Below are 18314 nucleotides of genomic sequence, written 5' to 3' on the forward strand. Positions count from 1 at the left end.
TAAATTTAAAATATCTTTAATTTCACTGTATTTTGAGGATTACTGGACAGAATCCAAATATTCTGAAGAAGGCCTATGTGTAGCCATAATAATCAAGATGAAATTGAAACCATTAGTAGGGATTATATATTACAATTTAAGCTACAAAGATGAATTGCCTTTACACATTTGATTGCTTTCTGCTTTTTTCTTTTTTTAATTTAAAATTTAGAATATCCATGTCTCTCTTACTGCCTTAGAAAATAGCAATTCCTTCTAATTCCAGAGGAATCTAGAATTAATCTGTCTCTAAATTAATTTTCTGCTTACAAGAAGAAGATTAGGCAGACAATGCATTTTAGGTATTTTATATATTAGAGGTAGATTTACCTTGTCCCCTTCAGAGAAAGTCATTCCATCAATGGCCCTCTTCCAAGTAATCTCTGGAACAGGCTCTCCTTCTGCTTCACAGATGAGGGTTGCTTTCCCATTCTCAAATGTGGTTTCATTTTTAAGTTGTATGATTTGAGGCTGCACTGTTAAAAATACAAATTGCGTTACCGATCCTGCACAAATAATGTAATATCAAAATATGACCTCAGGTTGCACAGAGACCATTTCGGTACGTCCCATGAGCTGGACATCCTGCCTCCTTGGTGGGGTGGAGTGGGATGGGTCTGGCTTTGTGGCTGTGTTTGTGTGCTTTTTTCCTCTTATGGACAAGCTGCCCAGGACCCTGTGAAGTGTCCCTCCCTGGAGATCACCAAAACCCAGCTAGATTTGTCCCAAAATATCTGCTCTGGGTGACTCTGGGCTAGATGGTCTCCAGAGGTGCTTTCCTATCTCAGGCATTCTTTGATTCTATAATAACTGGTTTAAAATTGTCTTCAAATACATATTATTCAGAAAAAAATAGGAATTTTTACCATTCTTTGATCTTTAGCAATATTTCATTGACCTACATGAATTACAGATTTTAACAAAATTCCCCGGCAACAAACACATTTCACTATTATTAACACTATGGAGAATTTAAGAGTCCTCTGATACAAAGGTGTTCATCCTTAGTTACCAAGTAAACTGGTGGCAAGATACATTTCAAAAAGTCCAGATATTGTTTGCATTCTTGAAATCATTCCACTTTATAGTCTCAATTACATATCAGCTACATCTTTCAATCTATACTGTACCTTATCAGGTTATTTATGCATACAATACAATTTCTGGTTACATGTAAATACTTTCACATAGAGGATTCATCTATACAAGTCTGTATTAGTACTGTGCATAGAATATAACTCTCTTCTATGACATTCAGGTATCTTCATTAAATTTTTTTTGTCATATATATTACCTCATATATAACGATTAATAAGTTTCTCTGAAGTTATTCCCCTTGTACATTGATGAAGATACTCATCCCCCATGAAAAACCCAACATGTAATCCTGTAATAAGAATATGATTCAACATATTTACACCCAAAAGCAGTGACTAAAATTTACATGAGTGAATCAAAAATTGGGCAGCTCTTAAGACTAACTTCATCAGCTTTAAGTAAATTTGCTGAAATGTATTTTCCAAGTAGTTTCTCTGAGCTTCACTTTTGAGGTCGCACTACTATGGTGTATTCCTTATGAAACAGAAAATAAAGAGATGTAATCTGACTTCTAAAGGGGTTACTAAAGTGTGTGCTCTGGAGAACAGCAATGTTGCCTTATGTTCATGGATCAAAATGGGAAAGATGCTCATTCAGGTTGAAATGGGCACCAGGAGAGCTTCTTGACCCCTTCATTAACACAGCATCAACAGACCCTGTTCAGGTCAGGCTGTTCGGGGATTTGTCAAGCACTATTTTGAAAAATGTCATGAGCAGAGAGTAGACAACCTCTCCTCAGCCTATTGCAGTGCCTGTCCTGTGGGGGTGTCTTCCTTATGTCCACTCTTCTGCTTCATTTTATGACTCCTCAGTTTTAAGTATAGTCTCACAGATGCTACATTCAGCATCACCAAGAAGAATAAGAAAAGCAGGCTCAAACTTGCTATCTATAGGCACATCACCTACTTTTTATCCATTCCTTCACACAATTCTTGGTCTCACTTCTCAACACTTTTCTCCATATTCCTTCTATTGCTTCTTTACTGTCTGTTCACCCTTGAGTATTATGAATAGACTATTGTGTGTTTACTGCATAGAGATGAGAAACAAGTAGCATTTTACCTAAGAAAGCACTGAACTAATAATCCTGCTTTATTAATATATAATATATGGTGAATGAGATCATGTGATGAAAGAAAACACCCTGAGTGAACAGGAATTCTTGAAATGTCAACTGGATACAGATTTTTTGGATGCAGTAGAAGGTAGCAAGCAAATCATTACATCAGGATATCAGTTTGGCCAAGAAAATACAAAATTTCTCTGTGGTACAAAAAGGGATGTCAGTGGAAAGACCTAAAAATCCCACCAGAATTAGAGACAAAAGATAATTATGTTAGGTTCCAAAATAACTTTAATTATTACTCTCACTTTCAGGATCATTCAAATGCCCATGAAATATTTCACCTTGGAACTCAAGTGCTCTGTTTCTATAGTCATAACACCTGGTTACAAAAGAAACTGTTCTGTCCTTTCATTACTTTAATGATGCTCATCCTGGAAAAAAGGATGAGCTATAACAGACATAAAGCTTTTTTTTTTTTTAAGAGGGAGCATACATAGTATTTCATGCCAAAAATTCTCAAAAGTTATAATTATTTCCATCAAAATGAGTTCCCCATCTGGACAATATGACGAACAATGTAATTTGCTCAAGATGATGCAAAACACAAAAATAATTCTTAACCTTAGACTTATTCTGAATTCCTTTAAGACCTTTTTCAAATGGATCACTACAAGACAAAAAGTTTTAGCTTGACATTTTAGACAAGAGTATCTGACATTTAAAGGAATAAGCACTGATTAATCATCAAATACATCTAGCTGACAGTTATTACTTGGAAGAAGAGAACTCATATGGGGGATATTATTTAATTAATTCATTTTTGTAGGTCACAAGTCATAACTTGCTCTTGACTAGAAGTTTTTACACTGTTTGAATACTTTTCAATGACATTTTGGACATTGGAAAATATTAAAATACATTTGTGTACATGTAAATAAAACTAGTTGAAAATGCCAAAACTAGTATTGACAGAAATACTGGAACAGTAATTTCCCTCACCCTCCTGCCTCAAATTTTTTAACTGTTCTTTCTAAATTGATAAGGTCATTCTCAAACTGACTTTTTTATTCTAGAAAATATAAAGCAAATAAAAATACAGAGCCTTGGAATGCAAATTCAGGAAGCCTTCAGGGTTTTGCTGCTTTCTTCAGACAAAAAATTTTGAAAAATAGATGCTGTGATGTAGTTGAAACATTTGTATGGTAAATGACCTGGCTCAAATGAAAGAATGCTTGAATATAGAAAGGAGCTAAACTTCATTAAAATTATTTAAGGTAAGGAACTATTATTACTAGACATGCATTGTTAAATATTAGCAAAATGATGATGCCAAATAAAGAAAGAATATTTACTGATTGTAAAGTTTGTTTTCTGAGCCAAGAAGGTTGGTTTTCAGTTTCCAAACATTTCCTCAGTAAACAAATTTCTCTCAGATTCCTTCCTTGGACTATTCTGGATTTGTCTCATTGCTGTGTTCATACAACCTCCCCATAAAGCCTATGATGAACATGGATAGCAGTCTGAGGCTTTTGCTTACAACCAGTTTCTTGGAAAATGTACACAATTTATTGAATTCACAGACTACTACCCATCCTTTTAAAGAAGAGTTTCACCAAACCTTGAAAGCAACATATATATAAAGCTTGAGATAGTCCTGCTTGTGTTTCACCAAAATAATTTTAAACAGTTTGATATAAAATTGCTTGTACTGGTGAGAGGCCTGGTGTATGTCTGTATGGCTGCCTGATGAATCACTTGATTAATACATCCCAGGAGGAATCATCCCTTCCTGCAGTCCTCCTGCACAGACATGTTTGAATCAGATGGCAAAACTGCAGCCCCATTCTCCTGAAAACTCCTGGTACCATCTGAGTTTAGTAAACAAGCTAGGCCCCAGCATGAAAATACCCAAGAAAGAGGTTTCAGAAATTTGATTCCTTTTACAATAAGGATTCACATAAATGCCAGTATGAAATGCTGACCTGACTTAGCACACCATGAACTGAGTCTCTCTCTTTGGATGGTGTTATTGAAACATGGTAAAATGCTATTGCTGCTTCACACTAAGAAGGGTTTAAGACTTGTCTTCTGGGACAGCTGTTATCACCGTCTTTACAGATTGGATATTTTTTATTTTAAAAAGTAGAATTATTCCTAAAAAGTGAGGAAGTAATAAGGAGGAAAAAGGAATGCAGAAAGTACATGGACTTCTAATGATGCCTCAGGTTTTAGCTTTTGTATTTTTCAGATTCTGTCCTGCTTTAGTGTGCAGTTTTAAGCTTCATATTAGGGGATGATGAGCTCTCTTTAGAGAGCAGGGAGACAAAACAATTCCTTCCCTAGCTGGGGACCAAGGACAAATGATCCAAATTTCAGGCCCAAGAGCACAAACAATAGAGGTCTGAAGAGAGAAAAACAAGAAGGATGGGTCTTCATAATCTAAAGCTGTAACTGGACAATAAACTCCACTATGATAATGGACCAGAACTTATAAAAGCGTGGGACCTCATGACCAGCATCCATTTTGTGACCATTTTGGGTTCATCTTGGGTGCAGCCCTGGCTGGGCTCTTCTCCTACCCAAGGTGAATCCATTGAGGCCTTTTAATAGATCCCTACTTTATTCTTTAACTCCCCCTAGTCTCTGTTCCAGGTCAGCCTTCACAAGGCATCACTAACATTACACCTGGACTTGGTGAACTTTATGATTTCTGGGAGGAGCAGGCACTGATTGCTCCATACACAGATCCATGGCATTCTCCTTCCAGAGGTATCAGTGAATTTAAATTAAATGCTTCCATGTATGTACTGAAAAGCATCTCATGACAAACAAAACTAACCACAAAAAGCATATTAAATACGTATATGAATAATATATAATATATAATATATAATATATAATATATAATATATAATATATAATATATATACAATATAATCTATTAGAAATACATATATATATATATATATAAATAAATAAAAATATGTATAAAATGTAACATATAAATTTACTTGCTAAGCCCAAAAGAAAATTATTAAGGCATGCTCCAGGTACTATATAAAGGAATGCAGCATTAAGACTGAAAATAAGGGGAAAATTTAGACAACTTGTCACCCCAATCTCAGAATCACAAGACAGCCTTTTTGGTTCCAAGGTGAATGGATTTTGAAGGACTAAATAAACATAAAAGTTTTGAATTTTAGCATTTAAAATAAACACAAGAGGGATAAGATAGGAGAGGTCCATTATATTTCTTCCTATCTGTCAGATGACAAAAATGTACATTAATAACAGCATACAGTTTCTCAATGATCAACAAAAATTACATTTTGAATGTAAAAAAACTGAAAAAAATTTTCCACTAAACAACATTCAGATTATAATTAAAAAGGCATCTAGAAAATAAAATTAGTATGTGTTTAAACAATGCATTAAGTACAAAGTGTCTTTTGTAATGCTTTTTGAGGTATCCCCTCATTTGATTTTTGTGAAGTCATTTGTCAGAACCCACTGAAATGCCATTGAAATACTTTTACAATAATATATTACTCAGACTGCCCTCTCACTGATTATGGAGGTAAAACACTTATAGAGAACTTCATATTAACTTATGCTAGAATTCCCTTTAATTTTTTTTTTATTGGTTTTACTTAAAGAAAGAATATTTTTTCTTTCCAGGAAAATAAATTATTAAACATATAGATGTAGTTTTCTGTGACCTAAGTACAGAAAAGAGAATACTTGTTGAAAACCACAATGCTAAGTATCATCAAATTGTATAACCACGTATTTGAGTGATAAAGAAGTGGAAATAAAAAACTAGAGTGAACAAAATGAAAACCCTAGGAATATAAACATTATTCATACTAAGCACAAGTATGTCTTTAATTAAAGCTAATTTTATTTCATTTAGTCTGATTATATTTTTTATTGTAACATAAATGAAGATTACTGCCATCACCTTGGAGAAGGAATGATGAAGAAATTAGTGCTTACTTTGGAGAAAGTAAGAAGATATCAATTAATAAGTAAGGAAGCATCAATTAATTGAATTTATTGACTGTTCTTAAATCAAGTGTTTTTTATTAAGTAATTTTTGGAATTTTTTTTGGTTTTTCCATAAATGTAAAAGTGTGGTATTTCATAATTTAAAAATATAATTTAGATGTATGTAAACACACAAATTTATAAATATGGCTAGTTACTACTAATAAAGAAAAAAAATAAAAGAAAAAAAATAAAGTGGAACAGTATAAGTGAAAGTGATAGCTACCAAACAGAGATAAATCAGAGAATATTTTTAAAGAATTGAAGGATGAATACCTATGGTTTAAAGCTGTTCAGCAGTAGACATAAATGAATTTGAATTAAAAACCTTAGCACAAGTTCTAAGCATTCACAGATAAGATCTTTTAGATAGTAATTGCTAATGATACAAAAAAACCCCCAAAACTGGCAAATAAGAGGAGGGCAGACAGAGATAATCGAATCATATCAACAAAGACTGAGAGAAACAGGGTTTTTCTCTCTTTTTAGAACAAAGCACTGATACAGATGAACTGGGGAAGGCAGGGCATGTGCCTATAGGTTCCACATTATATATCAGAGCTGCAGAAAAACTGTCAGAGTAAGCATTTTACATCAGAATAAAAAAGGGGTTTTAGCATTGATACTGAAAAACACCTAAAGTTAAACTAAAGAATCTAGGTCATGTATGGAAACTAAATATGTAGCTATTATATGACAGTAAAATGAGCATGTTTATTCAAAAGTCCTGTGCTCTAGAAAGTTTAAGTAGTGAATTCTATAATGTTACTATTATTTTTACTAAATTATGGTTATATTACTGTTATTATGAATTTTAACATTGCCAGAGCAGTGTTGTAAAAACAGTAGTCGTTGCCCTAAGGAGTTTGCATTGTAAATTAAAATTAAAGATAGCAGACATGTGAGACAAATAAGCTAATGGAGTGAGATAAAAAAATGTAATTTAATAGGTCAATTTAACATAAACAAGTTGTTTGTGTACTATTTAGCTATAATAACCAGCCATCTGCCTTGTCATTTTCAGACTGACACTTTCTTTAACACAGTTAATGGAAAAAAGATAAGTACTTGTTGTCTGGATATATGACTGTATATAATCTGTGTGAAAGACATAAAAGATAAAAGTGAAGTTTATTGTAGGAGACATTAAAATCTATTACAAATTAGCTATAACCTCTTAGGGCAGAGATGTGGGAGACACTCTAGAGAATTCTGTGCAAACTTAAACATAAGACAGTATTTTCCATGCAGGAAAGAAAATACCTAAGAAATTTAGGAGTTTAGGATGTCATGGAAACATTAATGATGTGTAGGTTCATAATGGATTAAACAAACTCATTGTATCCATTAAAACAGTAGGATTTTTCTTTCCATGGAGTCCCCAGAAAAATGGTTGCTAAAAGATGTAAATATATATATACAGGAAATTCTCACCCAGTGTGGTGTCTCCTTTTCCCTATCCCTTTCATTAAAAAGTTTCCTTGCTCTAGGCAAGGAAGAAACCAAGTAAATTTCAGGCACACTTAAAATTACTTGTATAACACATGCAGTTGTTTCAGACTGAAATTTCCCTAAATTAATATCAAAATTAGAAAGTGATTTCTAATTTTTAAGTTCGGAAATGGAGTGGAATGAAATATTTCAGTTTTCCAAACCAAGATGCTGTACTTCTTGGGGCTGGGATAAAATTTAAGATTTTATTTCATCATTTCATTTGAGAATAACTCCCGAGTACCTCAGAACAACAGGCCAGTGTTTAGGCAATGCACCTGGAGTGCAGAGCTGGAAACAACACAGCATAAAGAGTTTTCCAAAGAGGAGACAGTGGGATGTGTGGGAGCTCAGCCATGTTCACCTGGCACCATGGCTTCAGCCTCAGGCTCCCAGGCCCCACAGCATTATACAACAACACATCTACCCCCTTCAATGTCAATTATCAGATTACTCTCTCCCATTAGAACTCTTTCACTTTCATAAATTATTAATTTAGCTGGGAATTAATGGTAAATCCTTAATATTTCATTTTTTTTAATTAATTCTTTCTTAAGTACGGCATTTAACTATTGAAATAGAAATGATCTTTCTCTATAATCCAAGCTATACTTAATGTAAATATATACTTATATATTTACATTAAATATAGCTTGTATTATAGAGAAATATAATTTCTTTATATATATATTATATATGTTTATGTATATATATATGTTTTATATATTTTTAATATATATATATTTATATATATATATATGTATAAACCCCATGACATTCATTTTTGTAGGTTTCTCATAAGTAAGTTACAGCCGTTTTTGTTTTGCACAGTGATTCTGAGGGATGTTTTCGACATTCTCACGAATACTCACTCTCACTAGGTTATATCTCAACAAAACTTCAAATAAATTATCAGTTCTATGTAAAGGAGGGAATCATTAGCACAGGTGGGGTGGGGGAACATAAAAAGAGAAATAAGGGGTTTGAGGTTATTACTTTTATCCTTTGAAGCTCAGCACACACAACATTTTTGTGACTACATCTGCAATTGTATAATTAAAAAATAGACATCAAGAAAGATAAATTGAAAAAAACAAATTAGGAAGGCCTCTTCATGGCATTGCTTTACTAAAACCCTCACTGCTTAGAGGTCAAGGTAACCTGCTTTTTGCCCTTTTCAGAACTTCCCCTTTCCCCCCTTGGTTTTCTTGCAAGCAGTCAACTTCTAAATTAAAACCAGAGTGAATTAACTATTTAACACTCCATTGTACACTGCATGTGAATAGCAGAAAAGCAAATGCTGAAGATAACCTTTTCAAAATGAAATTCAGATGTAAAGGTTTAGGCAGCCAACAGGGACAAAAGAAGTTGTAAAATCATACAAAAAGCACTTTGCTGCATCAGTAGGCACCTTGCAGAAATACTATTGAACTGAAAATTGCGGATTAACACCTATTTCCTTACTGTTTACATTTTAAAAGGAAAGATGGACCATATTATGCAGTACTTACCAAAAACTTGAAGGACTGTCTGTTTTTTGTCATTTCCTGCTTTGTTTTTAGCATTGCAGATATAAGGACCTGCATCGATATTTTTTATATCTCTTATTGTTAGTTGTGTATTGCTTCCTCTCAGGACATATTTTTCACTTTCTTCAATAAGTTTACCATTCCTTAAAAAAAAAAAAAAAAAGGTATAAATCAGCCACTAACATCCAGTAACAATGTGCTATAGAAGCATCAATAGGCTGAAAATAATATTTGAGTGAAGAGACTAGTATTACACTACCCTCAAAAATCACAATGTAATAATTTGTCAGGGTAAAATATATATATATATATATGCATAAAAATACTATAATACCTTTATTCTTAAATGTTCAATATTGACCTAATGTTAGAAAAAATGGTTGTGAAGAGGATTCTTACATATAGCTTACACTCAAGGGAGGGCATAAGAAAATTTGCTGTATATTGTATGTGAGAAACTATAAAAGCATATTTTCCAAGTGTAACTGCTGCAGTTCACAGTAGTAACAATGTAGCAACTTATGAAAAAATTAAATTACATTCACGTAGAGCCTATTGGCACATCAAGAACCCATCCAAATTATTTCCTCTCAGTTGTTGTTGGCTAGCCACAACTTAGCAGGCAGGCATGTCTCCAGATGTTAGAATGAGCTGTGACCAGATGGTGCAGAAATAATAAAATCTGCAAGCAATTCTGAGGGCTGATTGAGGCTTGACCAGTCCATTTGGCCACCTTGGCCTGCACACAGCTTTTTCAAGAGGGCATTACTCAAAAATTATATTTTATTCAATATTCCTAGCTTTAGACATTACATTTTTTTCAAGATTTGATCAAAAAATATTTCCATTTTATTCTCACACAATGATAGCTACATATATTTCATATTTTCCTAAATAATATATTCTCTAAAAGTGAGGACACTGTTTTTTCCTTTGGAGGATCGTAACTGTTAGGAGGAGTACCCTGTTATCCACATAGTTTGCACTTAGTACTAACATGTTTTTGTAAATAATTATAATTCACTTAGTTACCAACTTCAAGACATTATTATGATACTTGTTCACTTCCATTCCAAAGAAAATCGCAGAAACTGTTTTACAGAACAGGAAAGGCTTGATTTTCTATATTAGAGAAAACCAAACTTAACCAAAACCAGAACAAAGAGATAAAGCCACCCAAACCCATTACACAACAACAAATAAATAAACAAACAACAAAAAATCCTAAACAACCAAAAACCCCTGGTGATTTCTTTTAGGAGAGAAAAGTATTTATTCAAGGTTAGAAGTAATTTCCAGGTACCTGTTTTCACAATCATTGATATCTATAGCAGTTTCTCAGCATAAATGAGTATATGAGCGTTTCCCTGGACCCTCTAGTGAGCAGAGAGATTCATATTGATGCTGATATTGGATAACAGGAAAACATGAATAATATACTTAAAGTGGATTATTTCTTTTGTGAGATAATTCTAAGTCCTGTCAGCAAAGACCAGGAAATTGATCCAGCTAAACTTTAGCAGTGTAAATTATCTCCACAGCTATAAACAATGTTTTCAGTAGGACAATTCACATGAGTAAAGATTTCCAGTTCATGACCTGTAGTTACATTAGGATCTTTATCTTTCTCTCCTGGTTAAATTAATTCCATTAGTGCATTGCCTCTCTGAAGGTTATGCTTTACATTGATGTAATATCAGCTTCAACAGAGATCCCAGTTCCATGGAGAATTAATTAGATTCTCTTAGTCCACGAAATATCAATAAAATATATAAATATATGAAATAGAGCAGCAACAAAATATATACATTGATAAATATCACTTTGATGACCTTTTCTTCTTGACAAGGTATTTCAAAGTGACTAATTTTTATAATTGCACTAAAGGATTTCTGGAGAAAAACTGACATATTAGTTCAGATGAATCCATTTCAAATTGATCTAAACTAAATCTCATCAGCACCTGGAAATAAAAATGGTCAATTAAATAGCTCAGCTTCATCACATTAGCTAGTTTCTTGGCCAGCCAAGAGCTAAAAGTTTGAGAGTATTGTTTTGTCCACCATCTTGCTTACAGTCAACACGAGTCCCTTCAATAGTAATGTCATCTGATTTTAAAAATACAGATATTTTTTATGGCCTATCTGAAGTTGGTCTGTTAAAATCAGTTCATTGGAAATCAAAAAGGAAACAAGGGTAGTAAAAATTCAAAAAATTTACTTTTTCAGTTGACTAAGATAGCAGTGGACTGTAAGACTACCTTTGAATAGATGCAGATTATGCAGGACTTAATAAAGAAACTTCATTTGACTGAATGATTGAATATGGGTGTGAGAGCCCATTTTAAAAGGCAACAAAGGCAGAAGAACATGGAAATGTGTAAACACAAGTCCTCAGTCTTCATGAACCACCTTAACAAGCATGGATATACTTTTTACACCATGAAGACAAAATCCTGGAGCAGAATGGAGTAAAAAATCATTTACCACCCTTTTTGTCAGTATTTTTCCACAGCTCCTCAGGAGACTGAATATGGTTCAGAATATTTTGTAATGAGACATCAGGAAAAGCTATAATTATGATTTTCTGTTAGAATATCTAACACCATCTCTCTGAAGCCATTAGCTATACCTAGCTAATCAGAGAATTCAGAAAACAGGCTTCCATGAAATCACTTTATTACACCAAGCCATTTAAAAAATGTTTAACCTGAGAGAAATTAAATAAAATGACTGAACTCACATAGATAAAAGGTGAGGTTGGGTTTAAAACTGAACACAATTCCCTTAATTTGCTGTGACAAATAAGTATAATCCTTACAAAAGCACTAGTAAAACTTTATCAAATTCAAGATATAATTCCACTTGTTTATTAAAACTGAAACACAGTAAAACTGAGCTTAGTACCAACTTACTTTCAACATCAAGAAGAATACTAAACAGAACCAAATAGGGAATAATTTGCTATTCTGAAAAATATATTCAATTAGCTTTTCAGTGGATGACAAGCATATTAAGATTAGATAAATTTGTTTAGATAAACTTCCCTAATATTCATTGAAAATACTTTCTAGATCTTTCTCAAAATAAAGAAAAATATGTTGATCAGGTTTTCCTATGCTCAGTCTTATTACTGAAAAATCCCTGGCTGAACTATTGTAGAAAACCAAGGCCTTTATCTTGACATAATTTTAAATAAGACCAAAGACAGGAGAAGAGATCATCTGATTATGAAATCATGGACCTGAAAATTTTAGGACAGAGATTTCAGAAATTTGATGCAGAAATTTAGGAATAGAATACCATTTATTATTGTTTGCTTTCTCTAAAAATAGAAGGAATTATCTTTCCTCATTTTTTCCCTGCTTGCGTATCAATAATAATATATTGTCCCATGGATAAATGTTCTTTTGGATGTATCATTTTACAAAATCTCAGTGTCAGCAAATAAAAAAAAAAAAAAAGAACATTTTTTACTAACAAGAATTTACACCTTAATCAGATAAAATTAGAAGAGAATCAAAGGGGGAAAAATAAAACATCAAAAGGGAAGGGAGGGACATTAGCCAATATTCCTTATTATGAGATAGCTCCTGAAAGAGAAACAGAACAGAAGTTTGCACATGTATGATTCAATATGCAGTCCACAAACCTCAAAAGCTTCTGGAAAATCATTACAAAAAATATTTAATGAATTGTTTAAAAATTTAGCTCCTCAAGGGCTGTCCAACCAAAGGGAAATCCTTCAGTGGGCTCTGATCAGTGAACACAGAAATAAGTGTCTCTGCAAGACACTTGGACTGTGTGTGTACAATGGTATTTATAAAACATGGAAAAAATCCCACAACTGCTACTGGAGTTATCCACAAATGGTGGAAATTTATGTAATCTTCCTTCATATATACCATGATGCATGTTGTCATACACCAAAGACATTTAGGAGAGCAGATTTCAGGCAACTCTTATGAATTTTGAATTTAAAAAATGTCCTGACATCAAATAAAAATAACATGATCTGAATTTAATATGAGTTCTTTGATTTGGGCTATAATATTTTGGGGTTGTTTTTCCTCCTCTTTACTAAATTTTGAATTCTAAGCCACATTAAAGAATTACCTTTGCATTCTATTTATTTATATCTCCTGGGATTCAAATTGCATGAGAGAAAAATTCAACTTCACAACTGACCTTTGGCATAACAAGATTAAGATATCAAAAGAGAGAAACCAAATCTAACATTGTTCAAATGTTCCAAAGGAGGTGAAGAATTGATGAAAATCATTTCTATGCCCATTTTAAAAATGGGATGACCTTTTAATCCACTTGAAGTAATGTAAGTAGATGCAAATTATTCAGGTCTAAAATAGAAATGTGCACTGGTTTGAGATATTGAGATACTTTACATTCCAGAAATGATGCATATCTTTGTTGAAACTTAAAGAACACAGAGTAAATAGATATTTAAGTTTTTACAAATGTTATATGGTAAGTGCTCCCAAATGGCATAGCTATACTATGCTCATGTCATTGATATTATGAAAAAAACACACATGAGATTTAAAAGCAATTCCATTTTCAAAGTATTTTATGTTGATAAAATTATATGAAGTTACACTGAAACTTAGTCAATGACACATTCCTGGGTCCAACAAGTGTCTAAATTTGTATCTCTTTCTGAATCTCATTTAAATAGAGAGTGAAGGTTAAAATCTGTTTTTACAAATGTGGAAAGTGTTACTTCTTTTTTTTTTATTTGTAGTCCTGACCTATACTGGATATTTATTTATTGGATAAACACGTATCTGTGTGTTTATGTGCAGAAGTCGTGTTTAGATTGTTCTTGTACTGTTTTTGAGATATGAACTTATTTCTTTTCCACTCACACATGAAGAAATAATGGCAATATGGTATTTTTGGTACTTTTTGCATTTACCTCGCTGGCAACCTGAGTGCAATTGAATTTGTGAAATTGTGAGTCTGTTCACACATTAATGCTTAATCCAGCCTTAGCAGTGAGAATAGAAATGGACAGAAAATGATCTTAGAATTCAGTGGAGAAATTAAGCTGGCACAGCTTAATGGACTGTGCTAGAAGATCAGGACACATTAAAACAATGTGCTCTGATGTGGAGACCTGGGCTGAACTCACCGGTACCAAGTGATCTCAGGGGGAGGCGATCCAGCGGCTCTGCAGAACAGAGTTACTGCCTCTCCTCGATCTGCCGTGGCATTGAAGGACTTCTGCAGCAGAATGATCGTAGGGGGCACTGAAAAATCAAACATTATGTCCAATGAATGAAAAATAAAATATTAGGTATTCCTGGTGAAATTCAAAGCGCAGGATCCTTTGCTAATTTGGGAATTTGGGATTGCAATTAGGGATCAAGTTACCATGTGAATTATTGTTAGTAGTCTTTCTTCACATTTCTTAAATTCAACATTTTTAATATTATCAGGACATTTATAACTTTTTAATAGAATGAATTTTTGGAAGCCTTTTTTCAGTAGTTCTTCAATTTTCTTAAAGAACATTCTATGATGACTAAAATTAGACCTAACATGTATAAGTCAATACATACATAAGACATAAAACTATGTCCTGATGTTAGACAGTGTTTCTAAAAGAGGGATCAGTATACAGGAGCCCTGATTATGCATATTCAATCCTTTTACTGAGCTTTAGCACACTTCCCAGCCAGGAATATCACCAGCTTCCAAAGGCCAAATGCAATGCAATGGATGCACCAATGCGATGTGCACCCAATGGATACAATCTATTTGTATTTCCAAGAATTTAATTTTGTTTTCATAGTGACAAATGTTTTCTGTTCTTGATGGGATTAAATCATTATAAAAAAATAACATTTAAAATATTAATAATAATCAAATAATAACATTTTTAACTGTTATAAAATCATAAGAGTTCGCAAAGAACCTCTACCCAACTGAAAAAATAGCAATCATATTGGAGACAGAACAACTCACAGGCTGGTATTTAACATATTTGTTTACATATCCTCTTCTATTATTTAACATTCAAATATGAAGTGTTCAAGGCCAGATTGGATGCAGGTCTGAGGAACTGGGTGCAGCAGGTGTCCCTGCCCATGGCAGGTGTTTGAAACTAGTTGGTCTTTAAAGTCCCTCCAATCCAAACTATTCTCTGATTCTATGAAACATTCAAATAAAAACAATCCAAGTGGATTAGATGAGAGTTGGTATATGGAGAAGAATGAATACCACAGAAAGTGAGAGGAAAGGGAAAAGATTAGGGCTTCACAAAATAAAGGTCAGCTATCCAGAAAATCCTGGGAGATGACAGAGTGACTCAGTTATCATCTTTATCTTTACTAGTTAAAAGATGAAACAGGCAACCCCAATGAATTTGTTTTTAGTGTTCCATTGCATTCCACCAGATTTTTCTCACCCACTCTTGAAAACCAACTGTTGTGGCTCTCTACCAAATAATTCAGAAGCCTTTTCACTTCTGAATCTTAAATATATCAAATTAATATAAAATCATGTACCAGAATTATCAATGATAAGTAATTGTGTGTTTTTATGTACTTTTCACACTTTTTAATGGTGTGTTTCATAGTGTTTCACAGATCACTTCTTTCCTATCTGAAATTGCATGGGCCATTACTCAGCACACAAAACCTTTCTGCTGTGCAATGGGAATTTATCCATCTCCAAAAAAAAAAAAAATTCCCATAATCCTACTTAGAAAGCTTTTAATGCTTTTTAGCTATTTTGCAGTGCCTGGACCTTGTAAATGGACCTTGCCTGGACCTATTGTAATGCCTGGACCTTGAAAATAGTTGGGAACATGATGAGATAGCTGTTTGCTAGAAGTAGCAGGCTCTTCACTGTTCACCACTAAGAACTCCAGGACTGTGACCTGGTTCAGTGCATTACTTAAGCGCTTCAATCTTACAAGAGATACCGCAATGACAATGAAATTAAATATTATTTTCTCATTTGAAAAGTAAAATTTTATTTTGCTCATAATTTTTCAAGGAATAAATCTGTTTTCATGCTTGTATGTACATAGGTTGAATCTAAAGTGTAAAGCCACAAGAGGAAAAGTGAACGGAAGGTATGCTGGTAAGTCTCTCTCATTTCATATTTAAAGCAGAGTGGCAAAACTCAGTCCCATATTACTGTGTAAATAGCTCTCTTTCATTAACTTCACTGAGATCAGGATGGCTTTTTAATTTATGAACTTCTCAGATAGCAATAAGTAAAGCTAAGTAGTAAATTAGGGGGAAAAAAAAAGAATAGGGAAAACCAAAGCGAGACAAAAAAACAAGTAAAATAAATTTTTGTTTACAGGAGGACTTGAATTCTTTCATTCTCCTCTATATAAACCATTTGTAGCCACAGAAAATCGTGACATTCAGATCTCACTGTAAATACAACTAGAAAAGAAATGCTACAATAATTTTAGCGTTGAAAGTAGAAAAGAAACATAAACTTTCTAAGAGATAATCTATCTGTCAAATTCTTACCCATTAAACCCTCCAAGGATTTCCATACATTAGAAATTACTCTGATATCAAAATTTGTTGCAGGATTTAATTTTTTTGAGTACATTTGCAAACTATTCATATGCAAACTTTAATTAAAAAAAACAAACTACTATAATTAACATAGTATGCCAGATTTCATAAAGTGCCCCTGAGCTCTTTTGTTTCAGTTTATCCTGCTTTGGAGACCTTACATACTTCTATCCTGGTTTAATTGAAACCAGGACAACTTTTTCATTGAACTCAATGCTCCTGTGGGTCCCTTCCAATTCACCTCATTCTTATTATAGAAATATTTTTAGCATATATTTTGCAAATTCCTGTAGATTCTACAGTGACTGTAGCAAGATGAGGAAATAAAGTTCAGTAAAGCTCTAAAGTTGAAAAACTTTTACATACATATTCTTTCGTGATGATATTTTCTTTTTATCACAAGCTTGGATTATCCTTCAAAGTAAGTATTTTTTATTTCTCTTTTGGAAAAGGACATGCAGTGGATATATGGCTATGTAGCTTTTGGTGGCCTATATAATGATCACTGATTCTTTTCTTTTTCTTCTTTTTTTTCTTTCTTTTTCTTTTTTTCTTTTTTTTTTTTTTTTGTTTTTGAATCCAGTTCATTTATAGGCTGTTTTTCACCCCCAAAAAAAACCCACTACATTTTTTTCCTTCATTTTAATATTAAAACACTAGAATTTTTTTTCTGCATTTTAATATTACTCTAAAAGCTTTTTTGGATCAAATTTTATCCCTTCAACTTCATGTAGGCAAACCTATTTATTACTATAAATGAAGCAGGAAATAGCTCTTAATTGATGTCACTCCACATGACCAACCATGTCATAATCACTTATTTGGCAGCTCTTTCTCCTCCCAGGACTGAAGTTTAGAGATGATAAGATGGACCAGATTTTTTTTAATTCAACAAAAAATGATGTGAAGTCTGACCATGATTTGCAAACAAATGTTTTAGGTTAAATACAGACTGTCTCAGCTCAGCTGCATATAAATATAGATGAAAGGTAATCAGAAGGTGGATTCATATCCCTGTACATTAATAGAAGGAGAGGAAAATCTCAGTTGGCATTTTAAATGCTACCAGGTGCACTGTTGGAATTGTACATAACCAGGAATTGTGGTAATGCAGCACCAGAACATACCACCCACAACAATCTAGAGAATTCTGCCTCAGATGTTGCTGCTTGACTAAGAAATATCTGTGGCAGAATCTGCTCCTCCTGCTGAAACTGGCTGTGCCTTCACCTCACATAATGATTTGTGTTTACTGGGGTTTGCTGGGAAGGACCAGTCAAGGGCACAGCATTTAAAGCTCTGAACCTAAGACACACTGAGGAAGATTTCACTGGAAATCTGACATTAAACAGACTGCAGAGATAAAAAATGCCCTTTATGAACGGTGTCCTTTCCAGGCAATATATGAAGAGATAGTTATCTTTCACCAGGTCAGTGCAGAGTTTAAGAGAGGTTGAGTTAAATGCTCCCTCTTGTCTCAATT

At 33.3% G+C, this 18314-nt stretch overlaps 1 protein-coding gene across 2 annotated transcripts in view; it reads right to left on the reverse strand.

The window, feature by feature from the left end:
- Positions 1–18314, reverse strand: part of NCAM2 (neural cell adhesion molecule 2) — a 268868-nt gene that overhangs the window by 104327 nt on the left and 146227 nt on the right. For both annotated transcript variants that reach the window (XM_074536167.1, XM_074536168.1), the window contains exons 6-8: positions 14419–14536; positions 9253–9413; positions 370–515 (exon numbers count right to left, since the gene is read on the reverse strand). In XM_074536167.1, coding sequence (XP_074392268.1) covers positions 370–515; positions 9253–9413; positions 14419–14536 — 425 coding nt within the window. The remainder of the gene's footprint in view (positions 1–369; positions 516–9252; positions 9414–14418; positions 14537–18314) is intronic.

Source organism: Zonotrichia albicollis, chromosome 2, assembly GCF_047830755.1.
Source record: "Zonotrichia albicollis isolate bZonAlb1 chromosome 2, bZonAlb1.hap1, whole genome shotgun sequence".
NCBI classification, from domain to species: domain Eukaryota; kingdom Metazoa; phylum Chordata; class Aves; order Passeriformes; family Passerellidae; genus Zonotrichia; species Zonotrichia albicollis.